This window comes from Bacillus rossius, chromosome 2, assembly GCF_032445375.1.
Source record: "Bacillus rossius redtenbacheri isolate Brsri chromosome 2, Brsri_v3, whole genome shotgun sequence".
Taxonomy (NCBI): Eukaryota; Metazoa; Arthropoda; class Insecta; order Phasmatodea; family Bacillidae; genus Bacillus; species Bacillus rossius.
Window position 1 is genome coordinate 83,940,125 of NC_086331.1, and position 27,460 is coordinate 83,967,584.

A 27,460-nucleotide genomic window follows, 5' to 3' on the forward strand; every position below is an offset into this window, starting at 1 on the left:
ATCTGAAGTGAAGGAAAACCATAGCATTTTCGTTTAGACTAACAGGTGTGGGGTTTCTATGATTTGCTAAGTTTATTCAGTAATAATATATGGAGAATAATTTCCTAATAAATTTAGATAATTAATTATTTGTTAAAACTACTTGTATTAAACAATCAAACCAAATGACTAAGCTATAAATTTAATGTTATTATAACAATAGGATAAACAAATAAAATGTTTTAGTAGGTATTTGCTGTAAGCATATTTTTTGAATCAGTAATATTTTATCGAAAAAAAATTATATTCCATTACCTAAGTTGAAAAATAGCGCGCTTTATAGACGCACAACAAAGTCAATGGGAACTTTTGTAGGAGATTATGTATTATCAGTAGAGCAATGCTGTAACTATTTTAGTTTACCAAATATATTTCAGAATACTCCAATACCATAAAATTTAATTTGGGAAACTAATACGTTTCCTAATGTTTGCATAAGTTAATATATACAGGTTTATGTTCTTACACACGGGTCAATCATCTTGGCAACATTGGCTCGTGGGTAAAGCAGAAAAAATCGAACACGTTCTAGTACGGTTTTAGCTAATATTTTCGGTATGAAAACCTTTATTCCCAGTTACAAACCCCTTGAAAGGTTGCTGAAATGCTACCCACACGGGAGCAGGCGCGCTAACAGAAAATTTTTATGGAAACTGCTAAGGGAATGGGCATCGTAGTGGTCGCAATCATAAATGTATATATATATACATTTGATATGTAAATATGTGTATGCATTTACATATATACATATAAAGTGTGTGTGCATATAAAACTAGATTTCTTATTGTTAATTTTTTTTTCACATGTATTGTACAACTGTGGAGTTGGTTAAAAACCAGTGATTTTAAACAAGGGACCTTACAGTACAATAAGTTCAAATTAAATTTAAATCTACCAAATTTAGACCAAAGTATCACTCACTTAGATTTACTACACCTCTAATTTACGTCATAAACAGTAGGAAATCAGTCATGGCAAATCTCATTTTTAAGATTCATGCTTTGCCCAAATTTATGTTTCATAATGTATGTGGCAGTATTGTTTTGTTGTTTACTACATATTTGACACTCTACAGGTCCCATTTCTGTATGGTTCTAACTGCTACAACGACAAATATAATATGTGGTTACGCTAGATAAATTGTAATTATTTCGTATGCTTTAGCCCGAATCAAAAGGAAAGGAACTTGTGTGTCACTGTCATATTAAAACTTACTTAAGCTTTTCCTATTCAGAATTAAAGTAGTTCAATATTGCTGTATGCAAAGTTACTTGCTTACGCAATCCTCCAACATACACTGACTGAATTTCTTCATGGTACTTACAGGCATAGTTTTTTACTGTAACAATATGTAAAGCAATTTCGGTTGCGGACAATCCATTTATACAGAGAGCCAAGATGTTAAACATCAAAAATTACAACTCGATCACAAAACATACCACTCAGTCACACACTTCTTGATAGAGGTGCCTCACGACAGAGGTGTAAGATAGCATAGTTCGAGATTCTCAGCCTGTACCTAATTATTAAGAGCACATCAAACTCGGCATACAGACAGATTTACTTGGAAACAATAAAATAATAATTCAGAATCTAAATTACAAAACATTTCACAGTATTAACTTACGTGACATAGCGTTAGCCTAATAAACACTCTCCCCGAGCGACTGGCTCGGCTCGCCGGGCGCAGAGATGCACGACACAGGGCAAAGCACTCAAGGTCAAAATATCTAACGCGCATTATCTGTTTTGTAAAATGGCTGGCAGAAGATAAAAACAAAAATAATATACAGAATGAAGCACCCAGTGAAATACATTTTTTTAAATATAAACATTAATGTTTATTTTCTTATGAATAAAGTACGATTTTTACGATTTTTAGAAGTTGAATAAATGCTCTTAAGTTAGATAAAGTCATTATATTATTTTCAGCGAGAGCATTTTGAAACATTAGGCAGCGCAAGGAGCCCCGATATATTTGTATGCAACTTCGTCATATTTTTTGAATAGCCTACTATGTCACAATAAGTGAAAAAAATAATGGAAATAAGAATGCAATTCGACGATATTATAAGGGTTATATATTTACTAGCTGCAGTACCCGGCTTTGCCCGCGCTGAACACCGGGTGATATATTGTCCGCGAGTTACAGCAAAATGGATAGCGATATGTCCAGTGTGTTGGACATTAAGAAATGATACATAATTACTGTTTGTGTATCTGTGACCTATGATTTTCTGTTTACCCATGGCGATCGGTTGAAAGGTTTAGAAGTTGATGCGCTACAGCGCCATCTAGCGGCGAGTTACAAAAAAAATGGATAGCATAAAAACCTTCTTCATGATAAAAACACTTCGATGTGCCAAATTTCATGGCGATCGGTCAAACGGTGTAAGAGTTTATCGACGTCATACATGCCAACATCCAATTATATATATTCTTATATTTCGAAATTTTAGGGCTTTCACTTTTGCGGAAAGTGGATGTTCAGGACCTCGAATGGTTTGGAACACTCCATCTCGAAAGAAATGATATTTGAAATTCCTGAAATCTTCGAAATTTTGGGGCTTTGTCCCCAGAGGGGGAGTGGTGATTTTGAGGACCCTGAATGGCTGAGAAACAATAAAAATCGAAAGAGAATGATATTTGAATTTTTTTAAATTTTGGGGTTTTGACCCCTGAGGGGGGTGGGTGTGTTGTTGAGGACCACGAATGGCTCGTGAACACTCCAAATCGAAAGAGAATAGGCTTTTGGAAATTTTCCGAAATTTTTTAATTATTGGGTCTTTGACTCCTTGTGGGGGGAGGGTAGTTTGAGGACCCCGAATGGCTTGGAAACACTCCAAATAGTAAAAAAGTATTCTTAAATTTAAGAAATATTTCGAAATTTTGGGGTTTTGCATCCCCCCCCCCCCTCCCTCAAAATTGGGTGGGAAGTCGACTTTGGGTAAAAGTTCCACCATGCCCCGGACACTTTAGTTCGTAATGACTTAATTTTAATACAATTTCCTCCAATTTTTCGAAATTTTGTGGCTTTCACTTTTGTGGAAGGGAGAGAGGGGGGGGGGGGTGGGTGGAGGTTCAAGACCTCGAATGTTTCGAAGCACTCCATCTCGAAAGAATAGATATTTGAAATTCCTAAAATTATCGAAATTTTGGGGCTTTTTCCTAGAGGGGGGGCGGGGTGTTCGAGGACCCTGAATGACTCGAAAACACTTAAAATCTAAAAAAAAAAAGATTTTTTAAAAAATTTAAACTTTCGAAATTTTGGGGCTTTAACCACCTGGGGGGGGGTGTGATGTTGAGGACCCCGAATGGCTCGGGAACACTCCAAAACGAAAGAGATATAAAGGAATATAAGAATGTAGGCATTTACTGTACTCCTATCTACCATAATAACAATATTGACAAATAGAAAAACTTATTACCTACCTATTAATAATTTTCTAAATAAATTAATAAATAACTCTATGTTTAAGAATTTACGTACATACATAATATTAAACTTCAAACTATACAAATATAAATATTAGTAGGCCCTACCAACCTATGAATAAATTTCGAAGAAATTTATAAGTTTACGAATTTATATACCTACTTAATATTAAACTTCAACCTATCCACACAATAAAAACCTAAGAATATTAGTGTAATTAATTTTTTTTATTTGTCATAATACCTAAAATACGTATGTTTCCAAAATAAAACAAAGTATAAATAATGACCAATTCGACAAAAAAAATTGTACAACTCGAATGACATTGAAAACATACACGTGAAATTTAAAAGAATTATGAGTGCCCTAGGTAGGGAGAAAAAATATAGAATAAATTAAATTTAATAAATGGGTGCGTGTACTTAGGTACGCGCATGAGAAGTTATACTTCTTTGGCATCATTAAAAAATAGTTTTTAATTGCATGCAAAAATATTGCGTGGAGTCCCTCCGCGCGGAAGAAGTGAAACTTCGTAATGTGGAAATGAAAATAGGAAGGGGTAGAAATAGATTTTTAGTGAAATCATATTGTATCAAATCAAAATAAAAAAAATAAAGGAAATAAATGTGTAACGATTCATAGATTGATCTTCAGAGAAAGAGAGAGAGAGAGAGAGAGAGAGAGAGAGAGAGAGAGAAAGAGATACATATTGAATGACTATAAAACTTACTTTTTTATGAGAGCAGATTTTCATGAAATAAATCATGAAATCATTCAACGATAAAAGCTGTTTATTTAACTAAGCGGACGGGTTCGCCCGAAGGAGAAAATTGACACGGCAAGACCTCGTGGACATAGAGAAATGACACACACTCACTATTTATGTGTTTATGAAACATGATTTTTTTCTGCAATTTAAATTGTAATATACAAAAACGGTATTGAAAATTGAAACAAATATGGTGACACTACAAACTGTCAAGATCTTTATTTTTTTCTTACTCTCTACTTAGTTCCTTACAATAGAAAAACGTAACGTAATGGCTTGAAAGCTATTGCACGGCAGGCATAGAGGAATGACACTAACAGTTTGTATATCTATGACACACATTACATAAAATTAAGATATATTTTTTTTTTTTTTTTTTTTTTTTTTTTTTAGACAAAATATAGCCTATGTCCATCCCCAGGATATAATCTATCTCCTTGCCAAATTTCATTACGATCCGTTCAGCCGTTCAGCCGGGAAAAGGTAACAAACAGACAGACAGACAGAGTTACTTTCGCATTTATAATATTAGTATTGATGAGAATATTTTAAGGAAAAAATATTAACTAAATATTTTTGACAAAAATATTTTTTTTTGTGAAGACGCATCGTTGTAGATGGAAAAGAAAGGTCCATTTACAGTTCAAAAATTTTCATTACAAAATTTTAAGTTTTCCGTACCATGAAACAACTAGGGTCGGCGTTACATTCTACATCAGCATACAGTATGTGCGAAAGATTCATCCTTGGATCGTCTTTCATCAGATACACATTCCTAAAATAATTTCATTTCTAGTGATGCATTATTTTTAATTGCACGTTTCCTTTGAATAAGCACAGCAAGTTTAAAAGGAATGTTGCCTCAAATTTACATATATACGTATTACAAAAATTTAACGAACGATTGTTTCGTCAATAGGCCCTACACGTGTTATTATTACATTATAGGAAAGTTTCACAACAAATGCTGATAATCCTTCGATTGTTTAATATTAGTTATATAGAATACGTTATACATAAAACATGTAAAAACGACAGTGTTCATGAATATCGTAAATAGAAAAAACCTGATATACGACAACGGGCCGGTTTTATTAAAGCTTTAAAATTGGTATTATCATTAATATCGATATTAAAGAAGGTAACATAAAAAAATCAATTTTAAAATTTGATATATATGCTAAATATTTTCATTGCAGGGTTTTAGGTGGTAAATGTTTTTTTGTATAATTCCAAAGCAAAATTTAGGATTGCAGTTAGCGTAGCATCGGTAGGCAACACGTAGTTCATAGTCAGCAGTCCGGAGTCGCCAGTCAAAATTACATAACATGACCAAGGGAGTATTTGATTAAACCACATCATCGCGAAAGATTTTCTGATAGGTGAAAATATTTTGGCAGCTGGCGGTCTGGCAAGTTGTTTCGGGCCGAAGCCCGGCCTAGCCTCACCACCTCCACCTCCTAGGACTGAACCCGTGAGGGTATTCCAGGAGCACTAACTTTTCTTCTTTCATCCTGATGTCACCTGGTCTTAATGGCATCAGGATGTTTGGCCTCGGATGTTCATATGCCATGTTTTTGAATGGTTAAACACCATTTGTTTGCCTCAACCAGAAACAACTTATCCATTCTGTTTGAGCCGCCGTGCCTGCAGCCAGAATATAGCTTTGTCAATTTTATAAAATACTTTGTCAGTTGCATCCATGCAGATTTTAAACACGACGGCTGATGTTAAAACTCTTCAGTCATTCCGCGTGGGATCTCTTGTATGCCATTGCTCCGGGACGGTCTGGCAGTCCGAAATGAAGTTAGATGATATCCCACTGCTCGACTGGCGACTGCTGGACTGCTGTCTGTGGAACAGTTTATCTCCGACTGCCGCCTGCCGGTTGCAAGTTGTCAAACTGCGGACTGCGCATTGTGAATAAGGTCCTAGATGCCGAAACGTCCGGCGTCGCCTCTTCGTAAGCAAAAGAAACTAAAAATTGAACATTTATATCCAAATGGTTTTATTCTGCTGGCTATAATGTCAGGCATGCAGTCCGACTGCCGGGCTCGGGTGCTTGATGAGAATGTGACGTGAGACGAGTGGAACGGTATGTGCACAGACGATAACTTTTTTCCGCAATGCGTAACACGCCAGCGCACAGAGAGGTTTAAGTGACACGAGATATTAGTATAAACACAGCGTCGTTTTTTTCTTATTTTAGCGGCGGCTACACATTACACATCTCTTAGTAACCTGTGGAATTCGTCAAGGTTTTACAATTAGCAGCGGCGATAATGCAATATGATACTTTTTTTGAACCGCTCTCACGGAGTTCCGTTTGTCAACTGTGAGTCTGAGCTTAGCGAGATTGACACGTGTACGTCTCCGAACGCATACACTTCCAACTTCCAGAACCGCACGTATGTTGCTAGACTCCGACGTTTATGGTTTGAATCACCGGAAAAAAACATAGAAGTGTGTACTAATCGTACGGCCATTAATAACATGCAACAAATGCTATTTATGACTTATTATTCTTGTTTTCTGTATAAAAATTTTCAAATGTGTAGAGGTGTTCCCACTACAAACTATCACAGTCAGCCATGGACAGCCGGCAAAATACTATTTGTTTTAATTGTGACTATAATGACAAGCTTCTATGTCCAAATTAAACTTACACTGTCTGAAATACTGCAATATTTATGCATGTTTGCACACACCGAACAGTTTGTAGCTAATTGCTTTGGGCACCAAATTCTGCTTACCAAATAAGAACCCCCCCCCCCCCCCTCCAAAAAAAAAGGCTCTTCTTATTCTTATGTTCATTCACAATTGAAGTTAAAAAAAAATACTTTTTTAAATGTTACGTGAAATTCTTTATTTCAACTTGGCGTTTTTAAAATGGTTAAATGCATATTTTGGTTAAAAGTGTTGATTGCATATAAATTTATACCATTAAAAATATTAATGGCCACATATAAAATAAAATTAATAAATACGTAACTAACAAAGCCATATAAAATCGATTTGAATATATCACTTGTATAATGAAATATTACTTATGCCCAACGATTTGGCGTTTACTTCCTTTAATGGTTTTGTTCTTCTTCCGAGGTGCATTCTGTCGTAACCTTGCCTTATGACCCCGCCTGCAGTCACGCTGAATTCTAATGTCGTTCGGCCTCAACACAACTAACTGTGGAATACGCGTGTACTCAGCCCGGTCTGGTGTCCACAGGCCCGCCCTAGCCGGGGTGAGTATTCAGTCCGGGCAAGCGAAGCACAACTGAAAGAGGACAGGAAGAAAGGCAGCGCGGAGACCCCCCTTCATCCTGCCTCGTCATCCAAGGTCAAGCGGCCGTGGCGGCGCCACATACCGGGAAGAACATTCGCGCAGCACACGTCGTAGAAATCACGGTTTTTCTCAAAATTTTCCGTTGTGACCTAGTGCAAATTATATACGCAGCGAAAGAGAAAGGATTGGTGCACGATCCAAAAGTGGTTTTACGCAATAGTAATGAAAACTGTGAGCTTGGCGTGCCTCTGAAAATACGCTAATTAGGCTTATTCAGCATGCATTTACTAATCGACTATATGTCTGAGACATCTTAAACAACTTTAGGATCATGCCCGGTACCTTAATCTCTTTTATATCCGAAATCGGTAATCGCATGTCAAATAGTTTCGATAAAAACAACTAATTGTTAAACCTCTGCAGCTCACTTTGCACTGCATGTAGGCGGGCCCCTTAAGGCGATTGGTGCATGGAAAATATTACGACAAAACTAATTTAACTGTACATATTTATTTTTGATGCTTCTTTTTAAGACATAATATACCTAGGATATTTTTAATAAACTTTTTTTTACTGAGTTATGTCATTTTAAATGCATTTATTTTTATTCCAAGCCAGAATTATTTAGAAAACACATAATTATGTTAAACTTAAGTATAGTTCAAGAAACGAGTGTACGAATAGGTTTCTGCACATATAAAAGTAAGAAGAAAAAATTTTCATCGTCAAAATTACAGTTTAATATTGACAATTTCCATTGATCACTGCTGGACTACTTCAGGAGCGATTTAAAGAATAAATTGAAATGAAAATGAAAACATAATTGGCAGAACACTATTGAGTTATGTATATATTTTCATATCCTTTTGTTTTAGATACGATCCGACTCAAAACATGCCCTCTGGAGTGACAGTTCTAGTGCTGCGTGTAAAACTCTCGCCGCCGGGAAGAATGTCCCCGCGACGTGGCGCTGAGGGCGGCGCTTGTCGCAACCAGGTAGTCCGGCGGAGCTCCGGCCGGCGGGCCGCAGCCTGCGGGTGGGGAGGGGGAAGAATGGGGTGTAGAGGGATGACGGAGAGGAGACCGAATAAACGAAGGGACTTCAAGGTCGCGCTCATGGAGCTAATATACAGTAATACATCTGGAGAGGACAAGGGAAGGCCAGCAGAGAATGCGAGGTGAAGCCGGGTATCGGCTTCCTACGCTGGAAGAAAATGAAAAAGAGCCAAACTCGCCTCGCGCGGCCGAGAATCCTCCAAACTAAACTCGCAACAGCTCCGAAACTATCAAAACAATCAAACTGAAAATTTTACTGGAGTATCTATAAACATTTTTCCCCACATCGCTTTAATATTTTTTTCGAAACATGAATGCTTTCATTTTTAAAAATTAAATACTTATTTACTCCCAACATTTTTTGTGATTGCGCAGAGTAAATTACAACATCGAGGAAAAATTTTTGTTTGCAATTGTAAGTGGGGGACACTAGCGTATGAAATAAGGAAGAAGCCTCAAATTTTATTTATATACCCCTTTTGACGCATTCAACCCCATACTTTTATTTTTACAGAGAGTTGAAGTGGGAATAATGTTTCAGTGGGTAACACTACCGACATATGTCTTCGGAACGCACTTCTTTTTGTTATTATACATCTCAAAATTTATAATTTCATACACAACGTTTATAAAAACGAATTCTTACTTACCTCATTTAATCTATTACAAACCTCTTGTAATATACGTGTTTTAGTAGAAGAACCAACGTAACATGCAAACCTTCGGTAAACACTGGTAGAGAATTGTTTGGAATAACTGTAATGCTATGCATAAACTGACAATGTAAGAAACTTCCAATTTTATTAATTGTTTGCATAAGAATAATTAATTTTAAATAATCATAGAATAGGCCTTTATAGACTGAAAACCTTTCACGTAGTTTCAAGTCGCGTACATAAAAGTTTTTTAATATATATAATTACCAAATATTGTTGAATATATTTAACATTTTTATACATGTTACAACACACATATACTAACAAACCTATATAGTATATAAAAAGACAAACGCCAAATTTTAGCATTTTGTATTTCTTTTCTCTGTGTGAATAAAATAACAGTTCTTAACGTAGTTGCTAATACTGTACTATATTTCTAAAAAAAAATTACGAAAACCCCTGACATCGTCACCATAACAATGATAAATTTGCAAAATAATTAAGGCACATTTTTTAATGCTACGAAGCACACTCTTCAGAGAAATGTTTTAAACTTATATTGGGATGTAAATAATATCTTAAAAGCATTCTGAAACCGTTACTTTGAGGGAAACCTTAATATACCTAACACCATACCATCCTTTAATCGAGTACGATTTTCGCTTCTTAAGACCCATTTGTCTTCAAAATGCACTGTACTGTGTAAGTAATAAATCAGTCTTAAAATCAGTTAATTATTTTATCTTCCTATTTCGTATTCTAATTGAGATAAATATCAGATAAGCATGTGTTACTTGTATCACGACATCAAGGTATTATTTATCAGTAATTAATATTTCATTTAATTTTTTTGTTAACTAATGTGCATAGGGCAGTGCACTAGACATCACAACCTGTGTGTAGTGTTGCGTTACACTTTTTAACGCATTAGAGTTTACATAAAATGATAAATTCAAAATTTCGTTCAAAAGTATAAATATCAGCGATCAATTTAATTAATGTCCAGTATAACTCAGTCAGTAAAACATTCGGAAATATGTATAGGACCTGTTAACCTAAATATTTGTTAACAGTTAAACTGAACTAAGATGTGTTAGAGTGGTTTTTTCTCTGTCCGTATATTAGAGGTATGGAACATCAATAAATATAGTTTAAAAAACTAAAAAGTTAAAAATAATTTTAAAATTTAATTTATGACAATAGTATATAAGCAATACTAGTATAAATGAGAAAAAAAGCTTGAGGCGCTTTGTACCATATTTTTTGTATATTAAGCGGCCCAAGGTTTGTTTCTCATTTATACTAGTATTGCTTATATACTATTGTCATAAATTAAATTTTAAAATTATTTTAAACTTTTTAGTTTGATAATCTTTAAAAGCATGTTTCTTTAGTTTTTTAAACTATATTTATTTTTAACTTTTTAGTTTTTCTTTTTTTTTAACTTTTTAGTTTGATATTCTTTAAAAGCATGTTTTTTTAGTTTTTTAAACTATATTTATGTATAATTATCATAGGGAAATGAGTTACCGACAAAATATTTTTTTATATTTGTTTTATAGCTTGTATCCATGGCGTGTACAGTGAAAAAATTTAAATAATCATTTACGACAATAAACTACAACAGAAAGCAGAGGTACTTTTATCACAAGGAAATTAAAAAAATAAGAGTAATAAATGCAAAGGTGTATGAATTACATTAAGAAATCAGACAGTGACAAATTGAAAATATTCAAAACAAATTATTCAAAATTACAAGAAATAAAAACTATCCTTGTTCTAACCTGGTGGTGGTGTCAGAATGCAGATGGTTACATACACTTTTTGTTAGCAACTGTTACAATTCCAAACTAAACTGTAAATACCATCTTGACAATACTGGTATAAGAGAACCACAGTTTAATAGTCCATTACAGTCTCCTATATGTACAATACACAATAAAAATGACATATTAGATTAATAACCAACTTTAATAAATTAGCCAAATCTTCTACACCTGCTTATTCTTTGGCACTTCAATAGTTAGGTAAATTGATATATTTATACCTTAGATCTTATTTCCTAGTAGTGTGTGAAAATTGTATAGGTATTTGTTCTTTATTTTCATTGCAGTAATATTACACATTACTCCCGTATGTTTTGTTTTCAAGTAGCAATGTGTGATTTTGTCTTTGACTTGGTTTTGGCATATTTTGTCTTTTTTGTATTGTTAGTTGGTGGTGCCTGCCATGTGGGCAGTGCCTACCTTACATTGTAGTCATCACCTCTTAGTCCCGTGTTTTTTTAAGTCCCATCAGTCTTAGGTTTTGTCTATTGTGTATCTGTATTTGTATTGTGCCTATATTTCAAATTGACTAGTCTTAACTGTTGAAGAGGCATGTTACAAACAAAAATAAATAATAAAATTAAAATAAATCTAGTCTTGATCAATCTATCATCATGCAACACAAAAGCAACTTACTTGTTAAATTTATCAATGAAGAAACAGATACTGTGACTCCAAAACAAAAAGTCAAATGTAAATGAAGGTTCCGGATTTGAGAGGACATTTTCAGATAATGGGTTTGTAAAGTTAATGAACTAATACGTGGTTGCTGTTAACTGCTGTTAACAACGAAAAAGGGTGAATAACTAGGGTTTAAAATGAAAATACATATTAGCTGATTTCATCACAATTTTCCAAATAAAACTGTTTTTGACGTGATAACGTCTTATAAATTGATGAACGCCGGCTGCACGTACGAAAAAGCATGACTCATTGTCACGTTCCGCCTGAGCCGATCGTGCAAGAACTGGCCAACCACCGTGCGAGAAAATCTTCTATAATATCAAACAGGTTAAGGCGGGCTTTTTAAAAGCAGCAATTTAAAAAAATTGATACGATGTTATTACGTAAAATTATCGTCCGGAAACAGACTTTTTTTTTCAATTTTATATCTGAAGTGAAAAAGATAGGATTTCATGTTATTTTCAAATGTGAGCAGTTAATTTTTTTTTAACTTTTACATAAAAAACATCAGATTTATAATATACATGCTTAAATTATAGGAAATATTAGTGGATGGTTTTAGTTACCTTATTTTTATGAGCATTGATGGAAGCATAACGAACAGTCCCTCTGAATCCTGCAGCTGCTCGTGGCGCACGAACTTCACCAGTTGCAGTTGTATACTGACGGGCCAGCCCGAAGTCAAGCATATAAACACGACGGCAAGTATGTGGCAGACGACCAATTGAGAAATTAGACTGAAAAAAAAAATTCTGAATATTGCAGTTTTCTGTTTCAATCTGAAAAATAACACTAAACACCAAACAAAACATTAAACCTATTAACTAAAGGCACAAAAATTTTAATACGCCAGACAAAATGAAATGCTGAAACAAAAACAAACTATAATCAATAAATCTGATGTAATCTGGGACTTTAATGGCAAAACATTTTTTTACTAAGAACACGAAGAATTTCAAAAAATTAAATCTAAAAATAAAAGTAAAACCAAACACAACCTACAAAACCCAAACTGAATAAATTGAGAGTATTTCTCAGAAAGTCAAATACATCATTGTTTCTTCAGACAAAATTATTGTTATAGGTGCAGTACTGTACTATACATAAAGCATTTTTGTTGATAAAATAATAAATTATTGAATTTGGGTTTAACTAACATGAACTTCACAGTCATCATTAGATATAGTTAAGTGATACAGTGAACTATATCAGAGATGTAATGATTAGTGAAAAATGGAATATGGTGTGGAATTGGTCGAAATCAATCCCACACCATATCCAACATCCGACAATACAAGAGAAGATACATTCGAGAATCAATAGAAATATTAAAACACCCAGCAAACATTAAGAGAGAAGATGGCTACAAATTAAGCGAAATATGGAACCCACTATTTAGAAATCCTCAAAACATCCACAGCCAACATCAGACAAATCGCCCCTGATTGGCAAAACAGCCCAGCCAACCAGATGAAAGGAAGGCTCTGATTGGTCCACAGCAACAGACAATCAGGAAGCACCTTCCCCTCAGGCAAGAGTATATAAAGGCAGGACAACTGGTAAGAACCTCAGTAGGTAACTGTTCCCTGATGATGGTGACTGCAATGTCGACCAAAACGTTGGTGAATTATTTGCCAAGGACACGGCTACAACCCAGAAGCCAAGCTACTTCAGACAATGGCCGTGAAAGCCTGAGAACATTATTAAACCAAGGTGTAAAAAACTTTTCAGATTTAATACCACAATGTGAACATTCCACCCAGTTGGCACTCTTTTTATTTGTCACGATAAGGTGCATTACTCAACACCTAAATTTGTATTTTAAATTTGGAAGGGTGGTATTTATTCTTTTATCATAGTCAATATTGTCACACAGTTTTTCTCCTGTTGTTTCAAGATTTTTTTTTAATTTCAGTAACAGCCTTTTTTTGGTATTAGGGGAAGAGTTTTCGGCTGTAATTTATAATTGTTTTGGTTCTGACATGGGCACGCAAGTTTTTTGCGATGAAAACCTTGTACAGCAGTAGAGCGCATGATTGCCAGTAGTCGAAGATGATAGCCAGCGGTTTTGAAGGTCCAACCCTCCCTCCCTCCGCCAAATGTTTGGTCGTGTTTGCTGTTGCCAAGTAGATTGGTGGCGAAGGGAGTGCAGGATGGAAGCCTCAGGCCTTGGGCCATTAGGAGCTGGCGTGGAATTGGAGTAGAGGGGATAGCATGGGTAGTGGGTGGGCCAATGTGTACGGGCCAATGAGAGAGGGCATAGTGTCAAATGGGGAGACACTGTGTTTTCTCGAGAGTTGTGCCAGCTAAGCATGGATGAATATGTGTTTTTGGTTTGATCGTCATGTTTTTTTCTGATAGTTTTTAAGGCAGTCTGCAGGGGCCAACTTCTCATGTGTAAGTACCACTTAGATTGTTTGTCTTGACATCATATTTGTTATTCATTAGATATATGTATTCATGTACGTATATATAAAGTTAAGTACATACATGTAAAAAATATATATATATATATTTAATGTTTCATATTTTTAATACAGTGTTAATGAAAGTAGAAAACTAAAAACTACAGTACCTCAAACTACAATTTACTCACAAAATTGAGTCAAAAAGGGGTTAGAATAGAGCATACAATCTAAATAACATGAGTGTGAAACCTACACAATATCAGTTATTTGTAAGTAATTTATAACATAATGCTTATTGTAGTGTTAAGTATTCAATAGGACTGAATATATATTGGCAGGCCTGCAAGGACAGTAATGGCGGCGGACCCGACATGAGGACAACAAGGTTTATGTGATCTCGGAAATATGTGTACCAATATTGACATAACATGGTGGCAGCGGTATTTCCTACGCCGGTAGTAATCTTTTGAGTGTTTTCCGCAGTGTGAATCGTCGGGCCGACGTAGTAATCGGTGTCCGCATCAATCCAGTACCCACGCACGTGTTTTCGAGGTGTGCAACATGGCGACATCGGCGTCATTCCAAATTGTTCCGCCAGAAAATTTTGATTTTCGGGCGCTGGCCGACTGGTCCAAATGGATCAAATGTTTTGAACGTTTTCGGGTGGCGTCGGAACTCTGCAATAAGTCTTAAGACAGCCAAGTCAACATGTTGCTGTATTGTATGGGTTCCGAGGCGGACGAAATGCTGGAATCATTTGCATTGTCTGCAGAAGATACAAAGAAGTACAGTGTAGTGAAATCACGGTTTGATAAGTTTTTCACTGTAAATAAAAACATATATGAACGGGCAAAATTTTTTAAGAGGCGTCAGAGTGGTGAGCCGGCCGATGTTTTTATAAACAATGTTTTTAAGATCGCCGAATCTTGTGACTTGCGGGATCTTAAAGACGAACTCGTAACGACAGTATTGGTGATAGGTGTTGCTGATGATAAGCTGTCAGAATCACTCCAGATGGACCAAGATCTAACGTCAGCACGAGCGGTCACACGGATTCGACAAGCAGAACTGGTACGACATCAGCAAACCCTTGTCCGGGCACAGGACGCCGTGGTCGAGACAGTCCAACACAGCAAAAATCAACCTGACTATAAGCGGCATAAAGATGGACTAAGGAGAGAGCGCAGCACGATAAAGCAGGTACAAGTAATGTAAGTGGTTCCAGTACTAACATAACCTCCAAATGTTCCAAATGTGGTGGCAAACCAAATCATTGGTCTAAGTGCCCAGCTAATAAAGTAAAATGCTATCGCTGTGGACAAGTAGGGCATTATGGTAGGTGCTGTGCTCATGGGGAAGTGCAAGAGCTGGAAGGTGAACACAATCTATATCATGCACCTACACAGCAACCCCCATCAGGTCAACGGGAGTATTACTTGGGAGAAGTGGCACTAAAAATTTGTTCACAACCATGGTATGTGAAATTGAAGTTATTTGGGAAAGAACTTTCATTCAAGGTTGATACAGGGGCCGATGTAACGGTAATTGTACAGAATGTCTGTCGTGATCTAAATGTAACAATTATTCAACGAACAAGAAATTGTTCGGGGCAGGAAAAAATAGTATTGATGTGGTGGGTACTACAATGGCAACACTGTCCTATGGAAAACAGGAAGTTACGGAAGAAATTTTTGTGGTCAAAGAGCAAATGGTAACGTTACTTGGCCGCCCAGCAATCAAGGCACTCGATATTATGTCTTAAGAAGGCAGAGGACGTGACAGGGTCGAGGTCCAGTTGTGTTGACAAATTCTCGTCACTCTTTGAGGGTCTAGGCCAGTTACAACATTCAGTTGCAGGAAGGGGCTAAGCCATATGCTGTCATAGCACCACGACATGTTCCGTTTCCCCTAAGAAACAAGGTAAAAGAAGAACTTGGCAGAATGGTTCATGAGGGGGTGATAACATCAGTTGAGGAACTGACAGAATGGTGTGCACCAATGGTCGTGGTACCAAAAAAGGATGGTTCGGTAAGGATGTGTGTCGACTTCACTCAGTTGAATAGATTTATACTCAGAGAGAGACTACAGTTGCCGTCTGTGAAAGAGTCACTAGCGCAGCTGCAAGATGCCAAGTGGTTTTCAGTGTTGGATGCGTCAAGTGGGTTCTGGCAGATCCCGTTGTCGCCAGCTAGTGTGCCATACGCAACATTTATCACACCATTTGGGCGGTATTATTTTAATCGACTGCCATTTGGGATAAAGTCAGGCCCGGAGCACTACCAGCGACAAATGCAGCACCTGGTGTGGGGGATGCCTGGTGTTGTGAACCAGGCAGATGACATTCTTGTTTGTACCCACACCACAGAAGAACATGACCAACAGCTGGAAGCGGTGCTAGGTAAATTAGTGGCGCAGGGCGTTACCCTAGACAAGGCTAAATGTCGGTTTACAGTGAAGACTGTGAAGTTCCTAGGTCATGTCATATCAGAAGGTACTGTGGGGCCTGATGCGGACAAGACCAAAGCTATTAGTGACATGCCAGAACCGACTAATGTAACGGAAGTCAGAAGATTTTTGGGCATGGTTACGTATTTAATGAAGTTCATTCCCAACCTAGCTGAAAAAACTCAGCCACTATGAGTCTTGTTATGTCAAGATACAGACTGGGTGTGGGACGAACCACAGCGGCATTTATGTATTTAATGTATTGCATGTATTGTATGCATGTATTGTATGCATGGTATGCATGGTATGCATTTTATGTATTGTATGTATTGTATGTATTGCATGTATTGCATGTATGTATGTATGGTATGTATGTATGGTATGTATGTATGGTATGTATGTATTGTATGTATGTATTGTATGTATGTATTTATGTATGTATGTATGTATGTATCTATGTATGTATGTATGTATGTATGTATAATATATACATACATATATATAAAAGCAAAATACCTCTCACTGACTCACTCATCACGAGATCTCTAAAACTATACACCCGACTGACTTGAAATTTAGCATAGTTACTCATTTTGTGATGTAGACGCTCACTAAGAACGGATTCTGCGGAAATCCGATCCCAAGGGGAGTTTCGGGGGGGGGGGGGGGGGAATAATATATCAAATTTTCCAGTTTTTGGTAGGAAATCACCATGGCAACGGCTGTTGCTTTGTTGATGCTTCATTAGTCTCTATGGAAAAGACTATTTCATTGTTAGTGCAGTCCTCATCACCGTTGAAATTTTGCAGGTACTTTAAATATCAAAAATTGCCCTTTTTTTCAAGTATATATATTTTACAGACTTGAAACTTCACAGTAATGTTCCTTATGTTCGCAGGATGACATTTTCCGAAAATTAGATCCCATGGGTGGTTAAAACCAGGCAACAGTGGGTACTTTGTCTGCATGAGAACAGGATTTTGCATTGTTCATGCCTTGTGCGTCTCCATGGCAACGGGCATCGCGCGGCAGTGGCGTACCCACAAGGAGGGGCATGTATAATGAGCGGCGCAAGAGTGATCTGCCTGTAGACTGCCGCAGCGAAGTACGGGTACATCAGTTGTACGTTGCGTGCACGAGTCGGGAAACCATCGGAGCTATTCATTTTCTCTCCGGTACATTATACAGCATTGTAATAAATTTTCACTGAATTTTTTTTTATTTACCATTACTGTAAATGGGAGTGTGGCTTAATTTTTTTCCATTAGTATAGCCATGCAAAGCCGGGTTGGGGAGCTAGTTATAAATAAAGTTTCATTAGACAAAATAAGTAGTGTTTGTTACATGCTACAAATTTGCAATATTTTTGCAATATTAATTCTTAATATTGATAAAAATGTTAATAAGTAATAGCCATTCATTTTAAATAAAACCTTGAATTAAAGTTCCTTATAACCATTTTCAAAAACGGCTTGGTGAATTTTGGAAAAAAGATACATTATTAAATTACATATTTAAAACAAAAACATGACAGAAACCAAAAATTAAAGTGTTTCATATGCAATCAGTACATGATAACACACAATTTAAAGGTTAATAAAAAGTGCTGCACATGAAGAATATGCACTCAAATTTTTACTGATATAAGTATGTATTAAAATTACATGATATTTTTCTAACAATTAACTACTTTTATTAACTAGAATAAAATTATGTATATCAACAAAAATAAGTACATTAGTTACTTACAGGTTTAATATCTCTGTGGAGAAAACCAACTTGATGAATACTGTCTATGGCTTTGAGTATTTGCAATCCTAGCCTTAGAGTAGTCGAAAGAGAAAATGCACCCCTTGGTTGAGATCTACGTAATTCAGCTAAATTTTTGCCTTGCAACTGCATCACAACATAATTAAAACGATCGTTGCGACCACAGCCAATAAAACGGCATACATGTTCTTTACCTGAAACAAAAAAGAAAACTAGATAAGCATTATAGTTCTTATATGTAAATTGATGTATTTAAAGTACTTAAATTTTAATAAATTAAGTGCCTTGTTGGCACTGCTTTTAAGAATCTATTTTTCTCTCAACTTAAATTAACATCTAAATAAAATAAACTATAGTATCACAAATTAAATCTTGGTATTCACGTATTCATCATTCAAGAACAGTAAACTCTTTGATTATCCGTGTTAATTGGAACCTTTCAATGTCCAGATAATTGAAATCCTGTAAAAAAAAAAAAAAACAGATAATCAGTTTCACTGTAAGGACTACCCTCAAATTTTGGTCGCACCATATCATCATTAGAATTCTCAGCATAAGTGAAGTCTTTGTGTACTGTGTCTCAGCTTATTGGAATGTAAACAATACAGCACTGTGTCGCCATGCAATCTTACTCTGTTTGCTGGAGAGACGGCAGTGATACACTCCTTTCCCTCCCCCTTCCTTGTACTTAAGTTTTATACCTCTTGGCAGCAAGTTACTCTTTCTTCTCAGTTCCTTGTCCTTTCTTAAAACTAGCACGCAGAGAAACTTGTGCCATGCTACATAAATATATATAAGTAGCACTTCCAATTCTCCAAGGCATGCTTTTCAGAGACCTTACACAGGGAAGTTTCCATAAATCAAAGATGGATGCAGCAATATGTGCGCATCTAGCATAGCCGTGGCTGCAGTGGTTGTCATGAAATGTTACAGTTACAAGTGTGGAAAAAAATATTGTTGGCATCATCAAAACCTGTTGTGATACACACGTGAATTGTGCCATCGCGTTATGTTGCTAATTCACAGTCATTTACAATGGCTGAAAAGGTAAAGTTAACTCAACACTGCTCAAGAATATATCATGCAAACTGTGCACACACAAATTCTTGCTAGTTTGTTTTTAAATTTTTTCGGTATCCCTTCCTCCAGCTGAATGCCAGCCAGTCACATCACTAACTGGGTACTTTCCGGCCTGATGAGCCAACAGAAAGTATCAAAGTGGCATGCAAAACAAACAAGACAGAGAATGGAAAGGTGAAGCAGTAGTCAGGGCATCACCCTCGAGTTTAAAATGTGACAAATGTGACAGCAGAAGGGGGGGGGGGGGGGAAATGGGGGCACGAAGGGTCTGAGGGTTGGACCAAACAGCTTTCTGACGCTGTAACAGGGTGGTTAAAAATACAGAACAGCCAAGCGAAGACGTATGCCGGAGCGATGCCTTCATTTTTTTACACCTTCAGAATATAACAAACTAATAACTAAACTAAATTTAAGCATGGATAACCTGAAAAAACAGATAATTCAGGCCCGGATAATTCATATTTTACTGTGCTCTAATATTATCTACATGTGGTGTACACATTATCAATGACAAGCATTATTTTAAGGCATGTAAATAAATGTATCTTTCCTTAAAGTAACATTAATTAAAACTTTATCAACTAAGATAAGTGGTGGAAAAAATTAAATGATAGTATCTAGAGACTTACTGAATGTAGAATAATAATTTTACATACATTTCACACTAAAATTTATTACAATTACAATAATAAAAATACTACACCAAGGTTTGAAATTTGTTTAACGTTATTCACAAAGATAATGATTATTTTATAAGATAACCCGCTAAAGAAAATTAATAACAAGCTTAATTTTTGAGCATCTTAAAGGAATACATAAACAGAAATAACAAATACGGAAGAAGTTTTTTAGTAACATTTGTGCACTGTGTGGTATAAACATTGTTTGCATTACGAAAAATCTTCATTAATTTTTTTCGAACAAAGAAATTATTTTTTTTTCTAGTACTATGACCTAGCATGTTACACAAGCTGACCCAGTAATTTAATTGCTTGTAAGCTTTGTGAAACCACATTGCATTAAAAAGTTTATTTTTTATTTTTTAATGGTTTTTCAATTGAATGCAATATCATATGATGCCTAACTATGTTTAATTTGACCATGTTAAGCACAATACTATCAAAATTCATTAAGAGTACTGCAATCTGAACTTCCTTAAATTTGTAATCACATTAATTTCCCGAGACCACCACCTTCAAAAATTGTTTCCATCTTTACACAAGTATCACGACACTAGTCATCACACATATTCAACATTTTCAGAATTACCAAGGGTGTTCAAGCTTGTATTTCAATAAAATACCCTGAGTTTTCTTTGTATTTCCTGTTTCATCTTATGTTTCCCTAGTCTCATCAGTCTACACATGTATTTCACTACCCAATATTTTCAAAACACAATTCAACGAACAAACGTAACATGCAGAACTGACTATATAATATATAATATATACTTGTTTCATCAAACTTTCAAAATGATATATTATTGATTAAATCAGGTAAGACAATATACAGATCAGTGATTAACATCTGCAAGAACAAAAATGCAGGTGTATTTTTAATATAATTTAATCTAATCTAATAAGTAGTATATTATTTTGTTAAGATACAAAAGAAGACCTTTAGCAAAATCAAATCTTACATTTTGGCTTTCAACAGGAGAGAGATTTTGATCACGTAAAAAGATAATACTTTAATAGATGTACTATTAACTTACCCTGAAGCTTTTTTAGCACAGCCACTTCCATTTTAAGAACTTGTTTTGGTTGGCGAGCTGACTCCACTTTAAGAGCCACCTGCTCCTTGGTAACAAGATCCAATCCTTCATAAATTTCTCCAAATCCCCCACCACCAATTTTTCGAACCTATACAAATTAATAAACAGCCCAAAGTTAATCTCCAGTAAATTGTTATATTAATAGCACATTCATTTAAATATCATATAATGTATCTATTAAAAAAATCTTATGGTACGCCACTGACATTAGGTACCATGCAAAACACAAATAGTATATTCTACAACATTTTCATTGAATAAAAAAACTTTAGACTATAGTTATGCAACCAACATTTCACTCCAGTTTTTATTTTCTTAGGCTTAACGCCTTGTCAACAGCGAGATCATTAGAAATGACAAAACACAACAATACAGAATAAGATATTGGTAGAGGAATCGGCCATGACCATTTGTAAGGAACCATCCCAGCACATTCCTGGAATGATTTTGAGAAACCATGTAGAACTATAATAAACTATGTTCCCTTGGAAAATTACAGACGGTTACAGGCATTTAATAAGTTTTAGCTGTGTTGCAGCTCACTGTGGAGTTGCCCCTGCACATTCTACATGTAGTCCACCCACCATGCACCTTTCTTCCCTTTTCGCTTGTGATGTGTTTACCCACTCAAGACTTCTTTTCCTTCTCCCCTCTACTGTTTCAGACAGCACAAAGAGTGGCTTCAGCAGTTTCTGTACTGTGGGATTCATTCGCTCACCAGCAAGTTACTAAGGAGGATGGCTGCAAGTTAAGATATAACATAGAGCTAAGTTGAGACAATATAATTTGTAATTTTATTTGCCTTGACTCTCATACCCTTGCATGCTTGGGACAGCGGTTCTCTTGGTTGGAATAAGCAACAAGAGCTCTTTTAATGATCCCCAAGTTCCCTTAGGCTTGGCCATTCAAAATTATGTTTGGTGTTATTGGTTTGTTATTTCTATTAAAAGATTGCATCCCAGGGTTTGTTTACTGCCATTCGTGGCAGCCCAACTTCTTCACTTTCTTTTAGTGGTTGTGTTTCTTGAAGGTGGCTTTGAAGACAAAATTGTTTTCCTCTAATTCACTGTCCTCTAAGTTGACTTGTCTCGTCACCCATTTAACTATGTCACTTGACTGTGGCTTGTTCTAATTAACAGTTAATATAATCAAACCTTTTGTAAAAGGTTATATCATTGTAATGCCTGTGTAACTTTAAATGTTTCACTTGCGTTATTTTGCATGTTGTACTGTGAGTTATTGTTAACTAGTATTAATTCAGGCTTTAAACAGAATCTGAAATGTGTTCTGTCTCCACATCATTTTTTTTTTCCAAGTATGTTTAGGTGTTTGTGAGAGGGGATGGCAGTAAAAGCTCCTCATCAGAGGTATACATTTCCTCACTGAGCATTGCAAAGAACCAACTCTCATTACTTCACTATCACATGCTTCCATCCACTCAGAAAGTCCTACCTCACAAGCAAGCTCATAATGGAAGGATTTAATGAGAAAATTACCTGCAAATGTTAATGCAATGATCATTTTAAAGACTGTGCATGAATAAATATGTAATAAAAACTGTAAGTAGCATAGCTATTCATATAGTAGGTATCCTTGGCAGACAGGTATGATGAGGGTGTAACAACCCAGATTACAGCCTTCCCCATGCAATCCAGTAATAATAATTTGTTATAAATTTTTGTCAATTTTCAGGTTATATATATGTAATTTTTTTTTCTTTCAGATGTTATTATGAACATAATTCTACTGGTTTATTGTTTTTATTTTTAAAATTCATAAGTTTATTTTTGAAGTAATTTTTTTTTCTGCTGGCTTCTTTGTGTGATGAGGCATGCTGACGGAATTCTCCTTCGTTATTTCCACGACCGAGGCTTTGTTCCACATGCTAGGCGTTTGAGTTACTGTCACAGGAGTGTGATAGAGAAAAAATTGCTGCATCGTGGGAACAGAAGTAAGAATTTCGTAGAAGTTTCTGTTGCCATGCGTCGTGATTGGCTGAGAATTACGTCACCGAGCCCAGGACACTGCCCGCACAAAGGGAAGGAAGGCTGTATGAGCAGTCATTGTCCAAGCACCGTCCCATTGTTTGAGCACCGTGACAAGAGGTCGTGGTCGGGCGATGGCTCGCATAACATAATAATGTTCTGTTATTGAAGTACAACTTTGCGGCTACGGCCCAGGCGACGCCTAGTAACCTTTTTTTGGACATTTTGATTAATTAAAAATTTTTTCTGACCGTAGTCGTAGGCAAAGCCCACAGCAAGGCGACAAAGGGTTTTGTCCAGCCGTCGCTGCCCGGAACTATGCTCTGGGGTGGTCTGGAGCGATGAAGACGCTGATTGGAATTGGTAGTAGGGATTTAAAATGGCTGCCGAAGTGGGTGGAAGGTACATTGGTTGGGTGAGGTGGGAGGGGTGCGCCATGAGTTCGGAAATAGGTCGAGTGTAGGTGACCTTGGTGACTGGGTAGGCTACCGGCCTCGTGATAGAAGTGGAGGTGTACCATATGTGGGTGGATGGGTAACTGATAGTAGTGATTGCATGAGGACTCTGGAATGGAAATGAGGAGAAGGAAACTGGGAGCGGCGATGATACTGGTGATACTGGTAATGGAGGCACCAGAGTGACCTTGTGCTGGGGTTCCGGTATTTGTGTTTGTGAAAATTTAGGTTGTATAGTGGGATTGGCGGCCAAACTAGCGTTTGTTCCAGGCATTTTTTTCCTGGGGATCTGGAAATATTCCAGTAATCTCAGAGGGTGTTTCTTGTAGTGTGGCGAGTTGGTTGCTCAACCTAGTTGTGGAGTCGGAAATTCGCTGTCGGCATTTGTCTATTTCTTTCCTGTAAACGCCGTTCAATTTACCTGATAATAATATGGACAGGTTGTTGAGTCTAGTGGCGACGTGGTTGGTTCGCGTGAGGATTCGTAATACGTTTGTTCTATTTGTCTCGTTGTGCAACCCATTAACGTAAGTTGTAATGTCCTGAAATTTACTGCATGCGATATTAAATTCCTCTAGGGGGTCAAAGCTTAAATTCCAAGTAGCTGGCTGCAATTGCGACTGGCACCTCAGCTCTTGGGCATCTCCCGAGGTGGGTTGACCACGAAAAGCGAGTTCATAGCTACCTCGTCCTTAAGAAGATACTCTGGAGTAATCATAATTGAAATTATTTTAACTTATTTCAAGAACTCTAAAGAAACATGCAACTCTTATTCTAGTTTTACATACTATGCAAGAACACTTTTAGTTTTAACTTAAATTATAATATATCTTATTCTACATGCTCAGTGGGTTACGCACTTATACGACATAGAATTCCCGCCGGAAAAGAAAGGAGCAATGACCTCTGAAAGGACAAGCGGGTGTGGAAGGGGGGGTGTCAGCACGTAGGCACGCATGCGTGAGATAACCCTGGGACAGCCAGCCGGCTGCCAGCGAGACGGTGAGGGGAGGTGGGGTGAAGGTCGGACGTGACTGCCACACGATAACACGTCGCGCGGAGGTCGTGACAGCTGTCTGGCTACGGGGCCCTGCTACGTCCCGCGAGAGGCGGAACTGAAAAGACGTCTCACATAACTAAACTGAATATCGCATAGAGATTTTACACTGAAAACGTTACAAATAGTCTCGTTACTACATACGAATAATGCCAGCTTAAAATTTGTATCAAAAATTATAAATATCAACAATTCAAATTTTAAAAAAACATTTTTTTAGTTTTGTAATATTACTGAGATTGCTTATAGACGAAATCACACACTACCTATAACTGAAACCACAGGCTCTGCTACCATTTTTTTACATTCCTCAGTCATAACAGAGTAAACCCAAGTTATGTTATAACTTTGTTACAATTCACTCTCCTGATGACTGGGGGTAACTAGTGGATCTTTTGGTTTCAGAAGGCAAAATAATAATTTTGTCTAGATATAAGTACCTCTGTTTTTTATTTTACTTTTGATTATTTTCACATATTTTATAAGTTGATTATATATATATATATAACATGGATTTATAATCACATTATTAAAAGAATGGGACGACCCTTATTAGACAATTATATGGATCATTAAAACAATTTAAATAAAATTCGTAACAATAAACTGAGTCGCAGTCCCAGACTTCGGTGGATCTTTTAAGTCCTAAATGAAAATTTCTGGCTGTCTTATCTGTTCAACGTCGTGATTCAATGCTAGTCCAAAAAGATTAAAAGACACTGAAGGGCTGGCGGTTTGAAGATTGCTGGACGAAGTGGAACAGCTGACTGGACGTCAGAGGGCCTTAGTCATCCGACCCTTGGAAACTGATCTGATCCTTGGAATGTGTTCGGTTCTTGTACCCTGTCTGTGAACAGATCCGAAACATATATGTTCAGGACTGATTCACAAACAGTCGGCAAAATAGGCATAAATGCCTTCTAGTCAATATGATGGTCGGGGAGTAAAAGTTGTCAAAACTCACCAAACAGGGAGATGGCTTCCAGGATCAGCCCGGATGTGCTGACCTCGTGAACTCCCGGTTGTCGCGGACGTTTTCATTATTAAAAAAAATAAATTAATAAATTATGCTGAATAAAACATGACTACTCCTATGAGGTAGAGCTACATGGACTGACTAAAGTCTAATCACTACAGTTGTGGTAATCATATCCCTTGTCTAGCTGATTACATCTTAAAAGAAAAACGGAGAAGTGTCCTGATGATGAAGATACAAAGTGGTCAGTCCAGAATTGCGGCACGCAGTAAATTTGGGATGGCAGCGACAAGTAATTAAAAGGCGAAGTTTAAGAAAATAAATGGGGGAGGCTTCGGCTTTCGGACCAAAAGGTTCCAAAGATTACCAAGGGGCTTGTCTAGAAATACTGACTTCGATATCTCGAAGTTGGTGGTACTGGCCGATGTCAGCACGACCTACTGAGGTGTGTCTGAACCAAGTAGAGGTCGACTCACACGAGGCAACTGCTAGCAGCATGGGGCTTATGGAGCAGACTAGGCCAGCACTCTGGTGGCCTGGGAAGGAACTACGGGGTACTGGTTACTGCAGGAGACGCCAGAGGGCAGGCGTTTAGCGGGCATTCAAACACCCAGGGGAAGTGATTCGTAAAACTACCACTAGGGTGCAGGAGCAGTACTTTTTGGGACTGGAGTCATGGCCTTGGGGACAGGCCGACCCTGGCCGGGGTTAGTGTCCAGTCATTTTTCTGGACCGGTGTTTCCAGGAAAACTTGAAGAGGGGGGAGGGGTTAAAACTGTGATGCCAGTGTAAAAGGGGCTCTACAGAACCTGGAGGCGTGACTGTACGATGGTGAAAATGATTAGAGATCATGTCCAGAAGTGCTCGCGTCAGGGGAGGTCTTGAAAGTAGCCTGCCCTGAGAACTTGCAGGACATTGCAGTTCTTGTCACGGTTTGGAGGCGAATTACAGGTGATGTTCGTGCGCCAAGGCGGGAATAAATGGATACACAGTCTGACTCGCAAACGACTTGGCAAAAATTGGATCTAGGGCTGGGAAAAATTGGGGAGGCAGGCCTGGCAAAGGTTGAATGGGAGTGTACAGGAGGAGGAACAAGTTTAAGTTCTTGCAGCAAAAGAATGACTGGTGACATTGTTTTTAAAAAATTAAAATTTTAAATTGTGCCAAAAATACTAGTTGGCGGCACAGAACTTATCCGGGCAATATAATGTAATTCGTAATAAGAGTCTACGTGTTTTTCTCCTTTCTGGATGTACAGTTTAATTCTTTTGTGTTCTGTTGTGCGGAATATTTTGTGATTTTTACATAAATTAAAAAAACAGGTAACACATTGAACATTGCGTATGAATTACTTCGTGACCTGCTACCAACTTGTATGTACACTCATCACCTAATTTTGAGCTAACCCAACGTGCGCCAAATTTACCACTCACCACCTCCGGATAGCTCAAAATTAGGTGATGAGTGTACATACAGGTTGGTAGCAGGTCACAAAGTAATTCATATGCAATGTTTGATGTATTACCTTTTTTTTAATTCATGTATAAATCACAAAATATTCCGCACTACTGAACATAAAAAAAAATTTAACTGTACATCCGGAAAGGAGGAAACACGGAGACATCGCCCCACCACGGCCTGGTCGGCCCGGCAATCGAACAACGATGACAGCCCAGCACGGTGCTCGGACAATGACTGCTCATAGAGCCTTCCTTGCCTTTGTGCGGACAGTAACCTGGGCTCGCTGACGTAATTCTC

The 27,460-nt window shown here is 37.0% G+C and overlaps 1 protein-coding gene across 3 annotated transcripts in view; it reads right to left on the bottom strand.

Annotated features, from left to right (window-relative positions):
- The window catches only part of LOC134529418 (tau-tubulin kinase homolog Asator), a 219,619-nt gene that overhangs the window by 177,610 nt on the left and 14,549 nt on the right, over positions 1–27,460 (bottom strand). For all 3 annotated transcript variants that reach the window (XM_063363469.1, XM_063363468.1, XM_063363470.1), the window contains 3 exons: positions 21,170–21,317; positions 18,355–18,569; positions 12,319–12,489 (listed from right to left, as the gene is read on the bottom strand). In XM_063363469.1, coding sequence (XP_063219539.1) covers positions 12,319–12,489; positions 18,355–18,569; positions 21,170–21,317 — 534 coding nt within the window. The remainder of the gene's footprint in view (positions 1–12,318; positions 12,490–18,354; positions 18,570–21,169; positions 21,318–27,460) is intronic.